General features: G+C 41.1%; 1 protein-coding gene across 4 annotated transcripts in view; it reads right to left on the bottom strand.

The window, feature by feature from the left end:
- Window positions 1-262: 262 nt before the first annotated feature.
- Window positions 263-17,529, bottom strand: part of SLC30A10 (solute carrier family 30 member 10) — a 39,989-nt gene continuing 22,722 nt past the window's right edge. For 2 of the 4 annotated variants that reach the window (XM_070767956.1, XM_070767955.1), the window contains exons 2-4: window positions 16,884-16,961; window positions 8,438-8,677; window positions 263-6,071 (exon numbers count right to left, since the gene is read on the bottom strand). In XM_070767956.1, the coding sequence (XP_070624057.1) occupies window positions 5,572-6,071; window positions 8,438-8,677; window positions 16,884-16,961 (818 nt within the window). In that variant the 3' untranslated portion in view covers window positions 263-5,571. Of the gene's footprint in view, window positions 6,072-8,437; window positions 8,678-16,883; window positions 17,000-17,060; window positions 17,528-17,529 lie in introns of those variants that run through there. The other 2 variants (XM_070767959.1, XM_070767958.1) reach the window with 2 other exon arrangements.

A 17,529-nucleotide genomic window follows, 5' to 3' on the forward strand; every position in this document is an offset into this window, starting at 1 on the left:
GGTCAAACACTAAAAAACCAGATCAGTACAGGTTACCAAACTAAGGTAGTGGGGTCAATTGGTGACATTTCTGCCAAGAGTGGAGGGTAGCAGAGGGGTGTGAAGAAGAGAACAGAGAAATGGAGACAGAGAATTAGTCCCAAATTATTGAAATCAATCCAACAAGCTACTGTGCGGGAAATGGACTTAGGTAAGTGACAAAGACAAAATGATTCAGGTACTTTGAGCTGCCTAATTTTCACAAACATAGCTCAGTCCTGTGTTTATTTTAAAACCTTTTTATTTACAGCACCATCGAACATCTTTTGCTTTTAAAGGTATGCACCTGTGCATATATCCCTGGGGGACTTCACATGCAATTAGCAATGAGTTATTGAAACTTTATATCTTAAGAGTTTTAATAATTCCCCCAAATGTGACAATTATACTTCAGCAAAATCGCCTGTGAGGACAGAAGGAAGACTTCAAGCAACAAAACTCCACAATACTGTAACATAATTTCAGACCTCTAGGAAGGAGTCATTCTCCCCTGAAAATCAACATTCTTTCCGGATTATTCCCATCGGAATTCAGAGCAGGTTCAGTGTCTTGGCTTCGTACCAAAAGGAGACCACTGATCCACCTAGCAATATGCAAGAAAGTTCCATGTAAACAAAAAAAGTCCAGAAAGAAATACCTGAAAAATTCCATTAAAAAATGACACATCTTCATTAGCTAAATTCCAGATTCCTAAGAACATTAAGATGACAGTGAAGACTAGAGGCTGATGCGAGTTTCATTTGAGCAGCCAGTTTCCAGATTCAACAACTTCATTTCTATTTTATTCCTGTGGCTAATCACATGCAAATACACTCAGAAGCACAAATAGGTGACAATTTATCAGCGACAGGGCTATACAATAGGCATGCTTGCTCAGTCTTAAATAAAAACCCAAACTAGGTCATGTTTCATCATTGCTTTTAAACCAGTCTTTTTTCACAATATTTAATTGCAAGAGTGTGAAGATACATTAAATCTGGGATAATTTAAGTCAGGAAATGTATTTTGTCCTCTTGGGGAAAAAATGGATATAATTTGGCAAAGGAGTAAATGAGTCATGAACAACAAAACAAATTTTTTTAACGCCTGAATTTGTCATTAGCCCTAAGATGAGCTGTTAGTCAGGGACCAATAACAAAAAATATCAGGTTTAAAATCAGTGGAAAATTAAGCACATTAACTCCAAGAATCAATCATGCTGATGTGCTCTTCTCATTTAGCAGTGAGTCCATCAAATTGAGGATAGTCAAAAGTTGAAGAGATCATCACAGAATAATGAGAGCATTTCATTCACTGTTACATGGTCTGAACTGTACAATCAGGTTGGTAAAGGCTTTATTTTTGCCAACTTGTATTTTTCTTTAAATATCCAAATTCCTATGTAAAGATAACTGTATTTTTACAGTTTGGTCTCATCTTTAAAAATTATTTTTTTAAAGAGTAAATTCTGCAGAGTGATTATATTAAAAGGACTGTTGGACCCTGGAAGGTCTTTCACCCACAATATCCCTCAAGAACCCTTAGGTTAAGTCAAAGACTCAGAACTAGGGGCTATTCTGCTTCCTGGGGGACCTGTGACAGTGTCTGGGAACATTGTTGGTTGTCACAACTCGGTAGGGTGGGGTGCGGGGGAAGTTACTGATATCTAGTGGGTAGAGGTCAAGGGATGCTGCAAAAAGTCCTACAAGGCACCAGACAGCCCCACGAAACACAGAGTTATCCAGTTCAGAAGGTCAAGACTGGCACAGGTTAATAGGGACTTCCCTGGGAGGTCCAGTGGTTAAGACTCTGCATTCCCAATGCAGGGAGCACAGTTGGATCCCTGGTCCGAAAACTAAGATCCAGCATTAAAAAAAAACAAAAACCTCTTACTACCTCAAAAGGCAGCTGCCTTATTATAATCCAAATCTACCTCAGTGATCTCTTTGACATTCAAAGTACCCCTTCCAACTGAACTTTTCAGTTCCTGATGTACCTCCACTAGAGACTGGCCACTCGGTGGCCAAGAAGAGAAGAAAGAAAGAAAACAAACAAAAAGTAGCTAAGTATGGAGAACATTCTAAATTCTTCCTCAATGTCTCCTTATTTTAGTGAACAAAAAATTAAAGGGATAATTTCTTTTTCTGTCAACAATGGAGCCTGATAGCCCAATGAACATTCATAGTGGCCAAATACGAGAAAAAAATCAACCTCTATTTTCAAAAACAGAGTTGAAATTTGGGAAATAAAAGCAGACATGGTATTTCCTATGACTGGTGCTGAAATAATATGGAAAGGACTCTTTCCATAGAAATAGGAGGAAATGGTTAAGTGTTGCCTCGTGTCCCCAGGTTAGTGGGCCTGATGGCTGGTTCTGATCTGACACCCAAAGGATTCCTTAGACGTTTAAAAAGTTATTTTCAGTTCCTGGGGACAAAGAGGGAACTTTTCTGGAACTAACCTAAACAAACAGCAATGCTAAACTGGGTAGCAGGACTTTTCTAATCTCAGAAAAAAACAGTGTTGTTTAAATCCACTGTTGATCAGGCACCATGGCCAATATGCAAAGGGAAAAAGAAAACTCTTGCATTGCATTGGGAGAATTTAAATTAAAAGGGAGAGTAAAACCCAAGTGAAAATACCATAGAGCAAGCATCAGATGCCTGAGGCGGCAAATGCTAACACTTAACCCAATACAAAAATATTGCACTTAATTAGCTTGTTTGGACATTATTAAACACACCAAGCCAAACTATATTCCCTAATTTGGTATGTTCATAAGTGTCCATCAAGATAATTTCCTGAGGTTAGATTTAATTATGTTGGAATTAAGAGCCTTTTCCTTTGCAGACAAATACTTTAGAGATTAATTAAAGAATATTATTTGGATGTAAATGAATATGCATTCCTTTATCCAGCTGCACAAAAACGATAAAATGATATTTTCCTCTTTTTCATGAAGGCAGAAGGATACAAAATCAAATTAGACCTTCAAATCTGGAAGTGAAAGACAGATTTCTTCTTTGACTCCAATCAATATATTTCAACCAACATTTACACAAGAGAATTTGATCCGCATATTACTGTGGTGAGTTTCACAGACAGAGAATCCTCGTTTTGTGTGAGGACATGCCATACTTTCAACATTAAAAATAAAAATGTCTTATATTTCTCTCGTTTTAGCTTTAAGTCTATATACGCTACGTGCATGTGTACATGCTGTGTCACTTCAATCGTGTCCAACTCATTGCAACCCTATCAACTGCAGCCTGCCAGGCTGCTCCATATAATACCATTAAGTATATATGCTTAATAAACTTCTGGGATAAAAACATATTTAGGCATTTTTATATGCATTTTTATATTTATGTAATTCATGACCAATTTAAACTCAGATAATGAATTTAACAGGAATAAAAAATTTCCTGTGCTACTGACCACAGTTGCTTCTTTACTTCAGCTTTAGAATTTAAAACTAAGACACAGCTTTTTAATGGTGTTTGTGCTGAAAAATGTGGGGGCCTTTTCTGGTCCCAACCCATAACTTCTTACGAGAACTGTGCAGATTCCAGACCATGCAGACTCAATGCTTACAGTCTAAGGGATGATCTTTCTCAGTCAATTTTGCAACCCTAGAATCAAAGATTCTAGTTGTCTAGTAAGGCACCTCCCATTTGCTTATACCTATTTTGAGACTGTTCTGATTAAAACATTGCTGCCTAAACAATTTGTTAAACACGTGACAGATGTTTCTCCAAAACTAATATAGGTTCATTTTGCAAGCAAATCAGATTGTAATAAATGTATCTGAAGCTTGGTAATATGGGTCAGAGAAAGTAAGATGTAACCTCCTTGAAACACATTAAAGGCAGCAATTTAAGAAATGCTTGTTTCTCCCTTGGACACATACTTCTTAATAAAATTATTAGTTGAAAACTATAATAAATATCTTTAAATATATCTAAGTAAAGGAAAGTCAATCTAGCTTATTTGGGGGAGCGAGAATGCATACTCAATGTCATATATTCTTCTATCCTGAGAAAGCTCATTTTCTCCTGGTAAATGCTACATAGATCAATGTGATCATATAAAAGAAAACACAAGGGAAATTTGGGTAAATAAGCAAATCATTAACAAGCAATAAATGATATCAGTCCCAACTGGACTGACTCTAAAAGACAGTATTTAAGTACTGTGTCATACTTAAAGAAGTAGAGATATTCCCATACTTCCAAGTGAAAAACACAAGCATCTTGTATTCTTAAACATTTGAAGCAACCTATAGTTGTAGTTTATTTTCTTGGGCTCCAAAATCACTGCAGGTGGTGGATAAAATTAAAAGATACTTGATCCTTGGAAGAAAAGCTATGACACACCTGGACAGCATATTAAAAGGCAGAGATATTACTGTGCAGACAAAGGTCCATCTAGTCAAAGCTATGGTTTTTCCAGTAGTCATGTATGGATGTGAGAGTTGGACCATGAAGAAAGCTGAGTGCCAAATAACTGATGCTTTTGAACTGTGGTGTTGGAGAAGACTCTTGAGAGTCCTTTGGACTGCAAGGAGATCAAACCAGTCAATCCTAAAAGAAATCAGTCCCGAATATTCATTGGAAGGACTGATGTGAAGCTGAAGCTCCAATACTTTGGCCACCTGATGCAAAGAACTGACTCATTGGAAAAGACCTTGATGTTGGGAAAGATTGAAGGCAGGAAGATTAGGGGATAACAGAGGATGAGACGGTTGGATGGCATCGCTGACTCAATGGACATAAGTTTGAGTAGGCTCCGGGAGTTGGTGATGGACAGGAAGGCCTGGCGTGCTGCAGTCCATGGGGTCACAAAGAGTCGGACACAACTGAGAGACTTAACTCAACTGAACTGAATAGTTGTAGTTCACAGCAGAAAGTCTTTTTCTCACCACTTCCTGAAATGAAGAAATCATCAAAATGCATTTTCTTCCTGCCTTTCCACATCCTCAGTAAACTCAACATCCTCTAATGTTCTGAGAATATTTTCTATCTTACCAGGTATTCATTTTACATTCATTAAAAAATGAGTCAGAAAAAAAAACTTCTGCCATGATAGGATTACCTAACTTTTCTCTTTTATGGTCACCCAGTGGAATGGAAAAGAATATAGCTGTTATGGTTCTTGAGTTTTTTTTGATGTACTTGGCTATGAGCTCACCTGAGAGTCAGCTAGAAGTTCTAGTCAATTTAAAACAAAAAGCTACTTTGAATCCTGCGTCCACGATCAGAGTCCCAGCTTTCAATGTCCCTGATGTGTACACTAGCGCATTTGCTTCGGAAAATAAATGTTCAAACAAAACTGTTGAAGAGCAGCATGAAACACCCAGGATAATGTAAAGGAGTTCTCAGTCACATAACAATTAACAGACCAGTTCAACTAGCATCTCAAACCACCAGCTGCTTACGGAACACAGAGCGTGCTCACTGGTCAGTGCCTATAGCCCACAAAGTTCTTCCCACAAGCCAAGCGAGTGGTTCCAAAGTGCCTCGTCGATATAGTCTTACTGATGTGGGCACCAGATTAAAAATGTGTGCTGTTGACATAACGTGAGTCCTCCTGAGGTTTGCCAAGAGCTTGTCCGTGGTCAGTCAGACAACCTTCCAAAGATACTTCAATAGCCACTTCGGTGGTCTGTCGTCTACGGAGGACATCACTCTGAGACATGTCTAGAGGGGGACAGCCATTGTGCTCCGCACAGCCATTGACATGGGCCAGTGGCAGGGCCCCAGGGGGACAGCACAGCTGCTTGGCACAGCTCTTGGCGATGCAAGGGGAGCTGCAGAGCAGCTGCAAGTCCTTCTGCTCCAGGGGCTCCTTCAGGTCTGCCTTCTCAAACTGGATGGTCACACTGTGAATTCCGGCGTTGTGGAAGATTTCTCGAATTTTTCTGTTGGCATCCTGATCTCCCCCATCCTGCTGACACTTGATGTGCAGAGTGGCAATGATCTTCCCACTTATAAGCTCCCAGATGTGGACTTCATGGAGACTGCTAATTCCAGGCACAGCAGAGAGCTTACTCACTAGAATAAGGAAGAGAAAACAATAGCCAAGGTGAGGGCTGTAATTGGAACATGGAACCACCGTGGGACAGGTAGGGTCCCTGTATGCCTTCTCACCAGAATGATGTCATTATTAAGAATAAAGAAAGGAAAACAGCTGTACCTATACGAGCACATTTTCCCATAATCTTCTTCTTCCTCTCTGAGTTCCTCTAACATACAGGGTTAGCCCATAAAAGGCAATTGAAGAAAATAAGATTCACAACAGCCCTCCCAAAATGCCCAGGTTGTTGAGTGTACAAGGCATTAAGTGCTCTGATGGATTGGCATAGGAATATAAAATAGGATGCCTTTTTTTAAAGGGGATTTGGCAATATAGAACAAAAACTTTTAGCAGCAATTCTAATACTAGGAAATTAACCAAAAGGAAACAACCAAATATTTACATATGAGAATGCTTTGGGCAATACTTTTTGTGTTAATGAAAAAAAAATGGAAACAGCAAGGAAACAGTCAATTACGTGACAGGTGATGACATAGCTGTGAAAAAGCAAACTGCATATTTAAGGCTATGAGGAAAGGTATATAAGGTATTTTTAAATGAAAAAGCCAATAGCTGGACTGTATATGTGGCATGATCTTTTCCCCTTTTTTTAATTAAACGGTGTATATACACATACAAAAATTCTTAGGCAGATAAAGTCTTGTTTCAGTGAATGACTGACACAAAAATACTGAGTGTTAATTTCTGGGTGGTAGGATTATGAGAGATTTCTGTTTCCTTATTTAGGCTCTTCTATATTTTTCATACTTTCTAGCATTTATAAACATGGTATTGAACAGTGAATCCAAGCAACCTATAGCCAGATAATCTGAATTCCAGTTTAGTCATTTACTACCTGCAGGACCTGCAGGACCTTACCCAGTCCCTCTGTGCCTCAGTTTCCCTACCTGGAAATTAAGATAATCACAGTACCTCATAGGATTATTTTAAGATTAATATGAGTTAATACAAGCAAAGCATCTGGACAATATTACCTAGCATGTAATCAGTGCCATTAAAGTGTTGCTATTGTTATTACAGTCTAATTTTAATATTAATATCTGCTTTATATATATACATATGTATGTGTATGTGTGTGAAAGTCACTCAGTCATGTCCAACTCTTTGCAACCCCATAGACTATGTGGTCCATGGAACTCTGCAGGCCAGAATACTAGAGTGGGTAGCCTTTCCCTTCTCCAGGGATATATACATATATATATAACTTTGTTAAAAGGCAATAAAAGGATATATATCACAAATTGCCATTGGGTTGGCCAAAAGTTCATTCAGGTTTTTCCAAGATGTTATGGAAGAACCCCAAAGAACTTTTTGGTCAACCCAGTATGTGTTTATTTTGCTCTCTCCATGAGGAAACAAGCCCCTGGAGAGAGCCTCCTTCACCTCTGTCCTCCCCAGCCTGCAGCACTGCACAAAGATTAGGTATGCAGAACAGTCACACTGTAAATCACGCCTCTGGAGGGAAAGCCTAGCCACGGCAATACAGTGTATTAAGACCCATCAAATCTAACTTCAGCTAGCTGTCATGAAATAAGGTCTTCCAATTTTCAGCCACATAGTGGGCCTGGGCTTTAGTTCATGTTCATGGTCTCACCAATGAAGTAATGATAGAAAAATAGCAAAGATTCATTTAAAAAAGTGTTTTCCTATAAAAAACATTCTTTCCATTTAAAAACACTAGAACTAAAGCTGTAAATTCAGTTTCTCACCAATATCTGGACAGCTCCCATTTAGACATTCTAGAAGGTCCCTAAAAATGTTATTCTCAGATGCACATAAACTGCAGTGAGAGCTTGCCCTTCTGTTTGAGCAGAGCAAAGAAACAGATTTCACTACTGAATGAGTGGATTGAAACATGGTCCATTTGCCTGTGTTTTAAGACACACGGTGACTTGCATGCCCACAAAAATCAATTAACTAGAAAGCAGGATCTAGAATATGAAGGAATGACTCATATTTTCAGAATAGGGGGAATACAAATCAAGTCCTGGGCAGAGTGGCCTTATCTGAGTTAGAATAAATCCTTGACATGAAGTCAATAAATATCCCAGGAATATTAATAGGGACTGCCCAAGGAACACATTCTCAAAAACTCGCGGTAAAGTCAGAGAATGACGGGCTAAAAAGGACCTCTGGTTCTCGGAGCTGCGAGTCATCTTAGTAGCTGTAGTCGTCTACGAAACATAGAAGGATGTCTCAATTGCTTAGTGATTTAAAGTATTTCAAAATACATAAATCAAACACTGCTCTGAAATAATGCTGGCGCTTTGGCCTGAAGAACATTCAGTGGGCAGCGGTTTGAGATCTGAATGGCATGACTTACTCAGCTCTTCCATGTTGACACCTTTGGGGACCATCTGCAGCAGAATGGCAGCAGTCTCCTTGATGAGTGGGAAGGCAGATGATAAAATGATGATGACCATGACGACAGTCAGGCTGGGGTCAATGTAGCACTGCCAGTTACACGGGTCCTCACGTTTCAGGGGAAGCACATAGAATATGATGGCCGTGATCACCACCACCACTGACCCCAGGGCATCCCCCATCACATGCAAAAGTACCCCTGTGGGGAAGAAAGAAAGACCAATCAAGCCCAGATCCAGGTCTGGGAGCCGCATGACACTCAGTGACTTGGCTTCCCAGCTCCATGAATACCTGTTGCTACTTTTTTTCTGTTCTGTTAGAACAGCAGGCTGGATTAGAAAGCAAAAACAATGACCATTGCATCACAGAAAAACAAAACCCCAGACCACCATCCCATGACCCAGAGAACCCGGAATAGCCTAAGAAGATTCTGAGCTGCAAACGCCTGCAGGAAGATGGACTGGGCTAGTTCAAACTGCCACATTCCCTTCCCGAAATATATTTGCCTACTTTTGACTTAGCCTGTGGTTACTTAAACTGCATTTGGTGTAAGAGATCCTCCGGAATGTTCCCACTAAAGAACTCTTTGTCTCAATAAAATAACATTTAAATTCTACAGAAAATAGCAAAAATTGGGGTTGCCTTTACTTAAGGGAACCACTTTGAAAAGCTTTAATTATGATATAGAAAACATGTCATCCCAGCAAAGAAGATCTAAATGTCCAGTCATTTGTTGGACATAGACTAAATAAACTGTGCTTAGTCATTCAGTCCTATCTGACTCTTTGCGATCCCATGAACTATAGCCTGCCAGGCACCTCTGTCCATGGGAATTCTCCAGACAAGAATACCAGAGTAGGTTGCCATACTCTCCTCCAGAGGATCTTCCCAACCCAGGGATCGAGCCCAGGTCTCCCACATTGCAGGTGGATTCTTTACTGTCTGAGCCATCGAGGAAGCCCAGACTAAATTGGGATTTAGTGAATTAGGTGAAGATTTGTCAGAAGGATTATACAGTATAAACATAACATTTTTTGTTTTTGTGTCTTTTTTTTAACTTTCTGTACATCAGAATCTCTCTCTTCAAAGTATGGTTCGCAGCTTCAGTATCACCTAGAAGCTCGTGAGACATACAGAATCTCAGGCCCCACTTCCAATCTTTTGAGTCCAATTCTGCATTTTAATAAGATTCCCCAGGTGATTCAAATGCAGATAAAAATTTCAAAGCGCTTCTCTAGAAGAAAGCATATGAACCAAGAAAGATCTGCTCTGTCTCTCCAGGTATCCCAGATTCACTCAATAGAATTAATAATGATCTAAAATACTAACAAACTCACTCATGGCTGCGACTGAATCGTTCCACTTAGAAGAGGCTAACTCTTCCTCTTGGCAACTTCTGAGTAGCATCATGGTGTCAAATGGCATTTTGAAAACATACCAAATGTAAATTGTGGCAACTTCCCCCAACCAAAGAAGCACAAGAATAAAAGGAAGCTCCACATCTCCTCCAGGCTGAGTATCTACTAGTGGCAATAGGATCCTGATTCAATAAATACATTAAACAGTCCGATTTTTAAATTCTGTGCCCACTCTGTCCACCCCACCCCCACAGAAGTGTCTTACTTCCCAGTCCTTGTCCTCAGCCACCAAGACAATCTCAAAATGTTCCCAAGAGTTGGTCTCGAGAAGAAACTGAAGATCAAAGCTTTAACCTTCCCCAGGGCAGTACCAAACACTACCATAAAAATATGAAGACCAATTATTGCCTTTATGCACTCAACATCATTTTCACTGCCTGAGACTGTCCTTCTCTTTTTCACTCTTCATTTAGACTATAAGTAACATAAGGGTGAGGGTTGTACCCTAAATTTCCTTTGTTTATTTAGCACTGGAAGTATACCATCTAGACACTTAAAAAGTATTTTCTGGTTGATTAGTCAGAACTCCCACAATACAAAGTAACTTCTGCCTCTTAGTAAGAATAACTGTAATGACAGCTAAGATATATGCACCAGACATTGTTGTATGTTACATGTATTGATATTTATACATTGAGTGCTTTTGAGGACTCTCTGAAGTGGTTAGTCTCTCCGTTTTACAAATGAGGAAACTGAAGCACAGAGTAGCTAAGTGACTTATCCAAGATCACACAGCTAAAACATGTTTGAGTGGGGAAATAAGTCTGCATAGTCTGACTAGAGAACCATTACATATCCTGCCCCATCTAAGTCCCAAATTCCAGTTTCAGGTTCTCCTTCTGAGAAGTCCCACTACTAGCTCCTAAAAAAATGTTCAAACTTATTTTTCACATAATCCACAGTAAGGACCCTATTTTGCATCCTAGCCCAGGCATAAACGTACAGTGAAAGAAATATTTCTGGAAAAACCAAAAACCTGTCCTTATACAGGATTCATTACTATTTTTCTATTTCATTCAATTCTAGTTTATTTTCTAAATGATGATCATACTCTACTAAATTGATTTTATGACCCAAACTATCATGACCTGTTTGAAAAACTGCTTACAGCATCATGTCACTAAATTCCTGAGACTGGTCACTGCGGTGTGTTTTCTGGCCTCCCACGCAGAAATGGTCTTTATCTTCTGGGGACCACAGTCCACTGGCAGGATTCTGAGATAAGTAGGTCAGTAACTTCTAGAGGGAAGACTATTCCCTGTGATGGGAAATCTCAGGAAAGGGGTCTCAAGAGACGGTTCTCAAGCTTCAGGAAAGGGTTCTCAAGCCTCCAAAGAGGAGGCAGACTTCAAAAGGCAATGATGTCCCAGGCAGGGAAACAGCCGGAATGTGTTCCAAGCACAGAACTGGAACGAGGCTGCAGATGAAGACTTGTGAGGCAACGTGAGAGACAGACCTGACGGTCTCTCTCTCTATGACTCACGGACCTTGTGAACATCAACCTCTTACAGCAGCAAGATTCTCACTGGTGAACTGGGGATGGTAATAACGTCAGCCTCACTTCCCAAAGAGGCTAGCTCTGAAGAGGCCGTGAAACAACATCCGGAAACCCACTGAGAAGTAAGCGCACTGAACTGATGGGGAGGCAACTGGTTAAGGGAATCCTCCGTGCTGTTCCGACCAGCATGTATCTCTCGCAATAACACAGCGATGTTCACACTGCTATTATCTCCCTTACATAGATAAGGAAACTGAAACTCAAAGAGGATACTTTGCTTGCCCAAGGTCACCCAGCTAGTTAAAGGCAGAGACAGAACTCAAACCAGACCTCCCTGCTAAGCACATTCCTCACCCGCTCTACGAGTGACCTGGGCCCTGAAACCTGGGACCCTTTGTTGCAGTGCTTGCAACTGGACAAAGGCCTCCTCCAGCAACAAAATACAAAGAAACTATAAGGGACTAAAAATAGCTGGGTGTATGGGCAGTTGGGGCATATTATGAACAGTAAGGATTCCCTGGTGGCTCAGACGGTAAAGCGTCTGCCTGCAATGTGGGAGACCCGGGTCCGATCCCTGGGTCCGGAAGATCCCCTGGAGAAGGAAATGGCAACCTACTCCAGTACTCTTGCCTAGAAAATTCCATGGATGGAGGAGCCTGGTGGGCTACACTCCATGGGGTCTCAAAGAGTCAGACACGACTGAGCGACTTCACTCACTCAAGATACAAAAAGACCAAAAAGCCCAACTTCCACTTTTGAAGAGCCTGGAGCAAAAGCAGGGGACTGAGAATGCCCTCCACGCACACGTCACTACCAAAGGGGTGGGCAAACCACCTAAGTAAGCCAATTCTCCAACCCAATCCCGGCTGACCCCCACCTTTACCCCATATAGGGAAACAGCTAAACTGTTACTTGTTCTCACTCACCCGCAACCCCAAAAACGCAGGAGGGGTGGGTTCGATTCCTGGGTCCAGAAGATCCCCTGGAGGAGGAAATGGCAACCCACTCCAGTATTGTTGCCTGGAAAATTCCATGGACAGAGGGGCCTGGCAGACTATAGCTGTGGGGTCGCAAGAGTCAGACATGACTGAGCAACTAAACAACAGTAGATTATCGGAGTGCCTGCAGTTGCTGAGCACCCTTGACTTTCTTGTCTGGCCTCTAGTCAATTTTTATTGATTAAGGAGGCCAAGAACCCCAGTCGGTAACAGTGGGGAAGTCAGGGAGACTGTTAAAGGGTAAGGGTGAGGCAGTAAATGAGTGAACAGAAGGACAGAAATGTCTAGAAAGGAGCATTGGCACTAGAACAGCAAGTCCTTGAATGTCTGCAGTGTCAGGGCCTCATTCTGGATGCAATGAAGGTTTCAGAGCAGATTCTGCTGAGACCTCATCTGTGATTCAGAAAGATAGATCAGGCAGTAAGTACTGTCTGAGAGGCAAAGATTGCCACCTGGAGACACCCAGTCACCTGATTAGTCACGGTGCTCACAGGTAGCTCTGCAAAAGCGAGGACCCTTAGCCCTGGCTTGCTGTCTTAAGATAAAAACAAAACCAAAACACTGGCATATAGCCTGGAAACTTGATATAAGTTAATGTGTGTCCCAGCATGTATCAGTGGTACTGAATTTATTGAATAACTGGAAACATAGTACCTTAGCACTGGGCATTATCAAGTGCTGAGGAAGGATGGGAGATCTTTCTTAATGGGTTAAAAAAAAAAACCCACAAGAATTAAAAAGAAACACCTCCTCAAGAGAGAGGGGATATATGTATACATAACAGCTGTTTCACGTTGTACAGCAGAAGTCAACACAACATTGTAAAGCAATTATACTCCAATTAAAAAGAAAATAAAAGAAATACTTCATCCCAGGAGATTTCTTTTCAAAAGATGTCAAGATTGTTATTCACCCATTTATATTTATACTGAAATAAAAAGGGTTAATTGTCTTTCTGATACCCTGTTGCAGTTTTTCTTAATGGATCATGTTTGAGCCTAATAAATAAAATCAACCACAACAAAGGGCACTTGTTTCTCTGATGAGAATTTTAAAGAAATGTGCTTCTGCTGTGCTTTGCAGCAGAAGATGGGGTGTGTTTTTTAGAAGGCATTTTTATTCCATGGAAATAAGAAAATCAAGAAACAGCTTTTGCCATACTATTCTTAGAAATCAAAACCAGAAAGTTACCTAAATGTCCATTAACCAAGAATGGATAACTACAAGGTGGAATATTCACACAGTGGAACATTATAATGAAAATGAATGATCTAGGACAACCTTCAACAATATGGATGAATCTCCTCAATGTAATGTTGAGTAGAAGAAGCTGGGCAAAAATTGTACCAACTATAAGATTCCATTCATATAAAGTACAAACGCAAGTACAATGAATCCATGCTGTTACAAGTCAGAATAGTGGTGACCTGGGAGGGTGGCTAGTGACTAGACAGGAGCATGCGGGGCGGGTGGAGGGGGGGAGCCTTGGGGTGATGGTATCTTCTATTTCTTGATCTGGGTGTTGTACATGGAAGTGTTCAGTTCACTAAAATCCACTGATTGCATATTTATGATATATGTACTTCTGAGTATGTATATTATACTTGAGTAAAATTTTTAAGTTAAAAAAAGAGAAATGGTTTTTGTTCACAAGACTTCACATCAGCTGTTTGTTCCCCTGAGTGTCTGGGAAGGACAGTCTTGCTTTCTAAAGCAGTGACTAAAATGTCAGAAATGTAACCATTCAGTGGACTGTGGACACTGGAGAAGCCAGCCATCCTGATGGAGTCCAGAGGCAGTGCAAGATGACAGAAAGAGCCAGAAACGGAAGCCCAAGATCCCAGCCCTGCCTCCACTGTTAGCTGGGGTGACTTAAGAAGTCACCAGAATCTCTGGTCCCTTTTGCTCATCTATAAAGTGAAGGCCTTGGAGTCCAATTTCCCCAAGGCCTTTCCAGCTGTAACATGCTGTGGTCTTTCCCTGAATGAGGACACAGGATTCAAGGTAAGGCCAGCTTGCCCCTTGGCCTGAAATACAGACAGGCTCCTGTTAACACAGCCAGGCACTGAGCTCACCTGTCCCTGAAGCAGCTTAGGTTGGAACCCAGCAATTCCACTCACCACCTGAAGCACAATAGAATCCCGCTCTTCAGGTTGTTCTGAATGCTAAGTGACCTATTCATGAATGGTGCCTAAGAGCAAGTGTGCCCTCCATAAAAATGTTAGCTCCCAGATGTCTCAGACCTCCCAGACCTCCTTAAACAACAACCCCATGAAATGGGTACTACTGCTATCCTCATTTTAAAGATGAGGGGTTGGGAGGCTGAGACAGGTTCAAAAGTTGCCCGAAGTCATCTGGTTCTTAAGTGGCAGAGCCCAGACCCAAACCCAGGCAGCTTGAGCCCAACCCCAATCTTTTTGCCTCTGAATTCTTTACCTCTATGGGAGCTACCAGTGCATTTTGTCAGCCCCTGTGGACCGCAGGGCTCAGCTAGGTACGGCAAGGCACTTCACCACTGATGTTTTTCTACCCAGGAGTTCCAATAGCTGTGGAGCGAAAATGAGCAGGATCATCCAGTTTTCCCTTACATATGTTTCCCAAACGAGGTCACAATATCACTGGGACCTACTCTTCATTCTTTGCTCCTTTCCACCTACCTGTTCTCTTTCTCAGTAACATAAGATGAGGATGAATAACCAACAAGCTCACATATGTGGCATCTTAAAAAAGTTAAAAAACAAGCTCACAGATACAGAGAACAGATTGGTGGTTGACAGAGGTGGTGGCAGGGAGCGGCGGGTGCAAAATGGGTAGATGGAGTCAAAAGGTACAAGCTTATTATAAGATAAATAAGCCCTAGAGATGCAATGTACATCACGGTGATTATAATTCATAATACTGTAACCCATATTTGACAGTTGCTAAGAGAGTATATCTTAAAATTCCTCATCAAGAGAAAATAAAAACTTACTATGTATGACAATGGACATTAAGCATGCACTGCTATTAATCTGTTAATATTTATACAGTGGTGATCACTTCACAATATTATACAAAGATCGAATCATTATATTATATACCTGAAACTAATGTTATATGCCAACTATATCTCAATTAAAAAAGAATAAAAACAGAATGTGCTTTGAAATGGTAAAATGCTATGATGGTGAACTCCATTTTTAAAATTCACTAAATTATATATATATATATATATATAAACTGAACCTTAAAAAAAAGGATAAATTAAAGGATTATGAGTTTTCATCATAGATTCTCTTTTCAAAAAGTGTCACCACCACACTTTTTAGAAATTCCCCTATTGCAGTTAACTTTTTTTAAACAAATTCATTTAGAAATGTTTAGGAGCTCATGTGTTGCTGTTGTTCTTTTTTGCTTTTCTCTCTGGATTCATTCTGGATATCACTTTATAAAACAGATGTGAGATTCTCAGAACTGAAGATATCTTCTGTATTACTTGTTTTTCTTTGTAATATTTACCTCTAAGCCCCACTTCCACCTTCCTCAAATCAATTAAAGATAAAGGGCTGCATAATCTTTGTTCTGGCTTTCCTGGTAACTCACTATAAAGAAACTGCCTGTAATGCAGGAGACTCAGGTTTGATCCCTGGGTTGGGAAGATCTCCTGGAGAAGGGGATGGCAACCCACTCCAGTGTTCTTGCCTGGAGAATCCCATGGACAGAGGAGCCCGGTGGGCTACAATCCATGAGTTGCCAAGAGTCGAACACAATTGATTGACTAACACTTTCTCTTTCACTCTTTGCTGAAATTCTCCATCAGTTTGGGGATTGACCCTTCCTGAATCTCTCTGAAGAAAAACCTGTACTCAAGAAGTTGGAGAGGGGAGATATAGTATACCATGTTAGTGTCCAGTGAGAAAACTTTTGAAATCTCAGTGCTGACCTTCACCCTGAGTCTGACCTTGAGCTCACAGTAGGAGAGATGCTAGTGATGTGCCTTCCTTCTGTCTCCCCGAACCCCCACTTTGGACATGGAGGTGGAGATTCAAGTGAACCAACAGACAGACCCATCACAGGAGCATATTTCTGGCCAAAATAAGTGAAGCAATGAGGGTCACTGAGCAAGTTCACTTGGGGCATGACCTCGGATAGATCCCACCTACTCTCTTCCAAGCTTTATCAAAATGATACTCAATTCAAACAGGCTGCGCTTTATGTTCACAATATCCATGGGTGGGCAAAATGGAGCAGTAGCAAGCCAGAGATCTGGGGGGCCCTGGAGCAGGCAGCATGAGCATGAGCCTAAGTAGAACAAGGATAAATCATTAGCAACTCTGTCTCCTGAGAATCGAGAATCGATGCCACCATTAGGCAAGAGACTAAGGTCATAGTCTCTACATGTAACCGGCCAACTTTCTAACACACCTATGAAAAGGCAAACAAATGAAGAGTTCAGCGCAGTCCATATGTAACACTTAAAAGGATTTCAACTTAACCCCAAGTCAATCCTACCTCTGATATTCAGGGCTTCGGACTTTTTCTCCTTTTTCATCGTCTCTTCTGGCTCATTCTGGGTGTTCAGGGAATCACCTGCATTCAAAGAAGAAACCTCGTGTTGTGTATAAGTTCTACAAGCAAAAAGAACCAATGGACTCAAAACACAGTTTTGTTATTTTCAAATCCTACTACCTTCCCAGATTCCCGCCTCTCCAAACACGCAGTCCAATTTTGGCCTTGAAATGAGCCTTGTGATTTACAAAAAAGGGGGGGCGGACATGGGAACCCACCCTCATCCCCCCCAAACCTTTAACTCGCAAGAAGACTGAAGGATGCGCAAAGGGGGAGAGGGCAAACAAGGTGCAGATAGCTACAATGGAGGGGGAGGGGTGCTATCTGTTGCCCAATAATAATAACTGATCTCCAAGGAAATCAATACTCTTATACAAGGAGACTCCTATACAAGAGGGAGGGGGAAAGAGGGGCCCAAGGATCCAGGAGGAAAAAGAGAAATTGTAGGAATATGTTCAGTTAGCGGCAGAGACCTAAAGCCGGCCTGCAGTGGAAATCGATTACTTTTAAGCAGGCAGGTATAAAAGAGGGCGAGGAGGAAGGGACCGCGCGGGAGGAGGGAAGGGCAACGCGGGCCAGAGGATGCAAC

Source organism: Bos indicus, chromosome 16 (assembly GCF_029378745.1).
Source record: "Bos indicus isolate NIAB-ARS_2022 breed Sahiwal x Tharparkar chromosome 16, NIAB-ARS_B.indTharparkar_mat_pri_1.0, whole genome shotgun sequence".
Lineage (NCBI taxonomy): Eukaryota > Metazoa > Chordata > Mammalia > Artiodactyla > Bovidae > Bos > Bos indicus.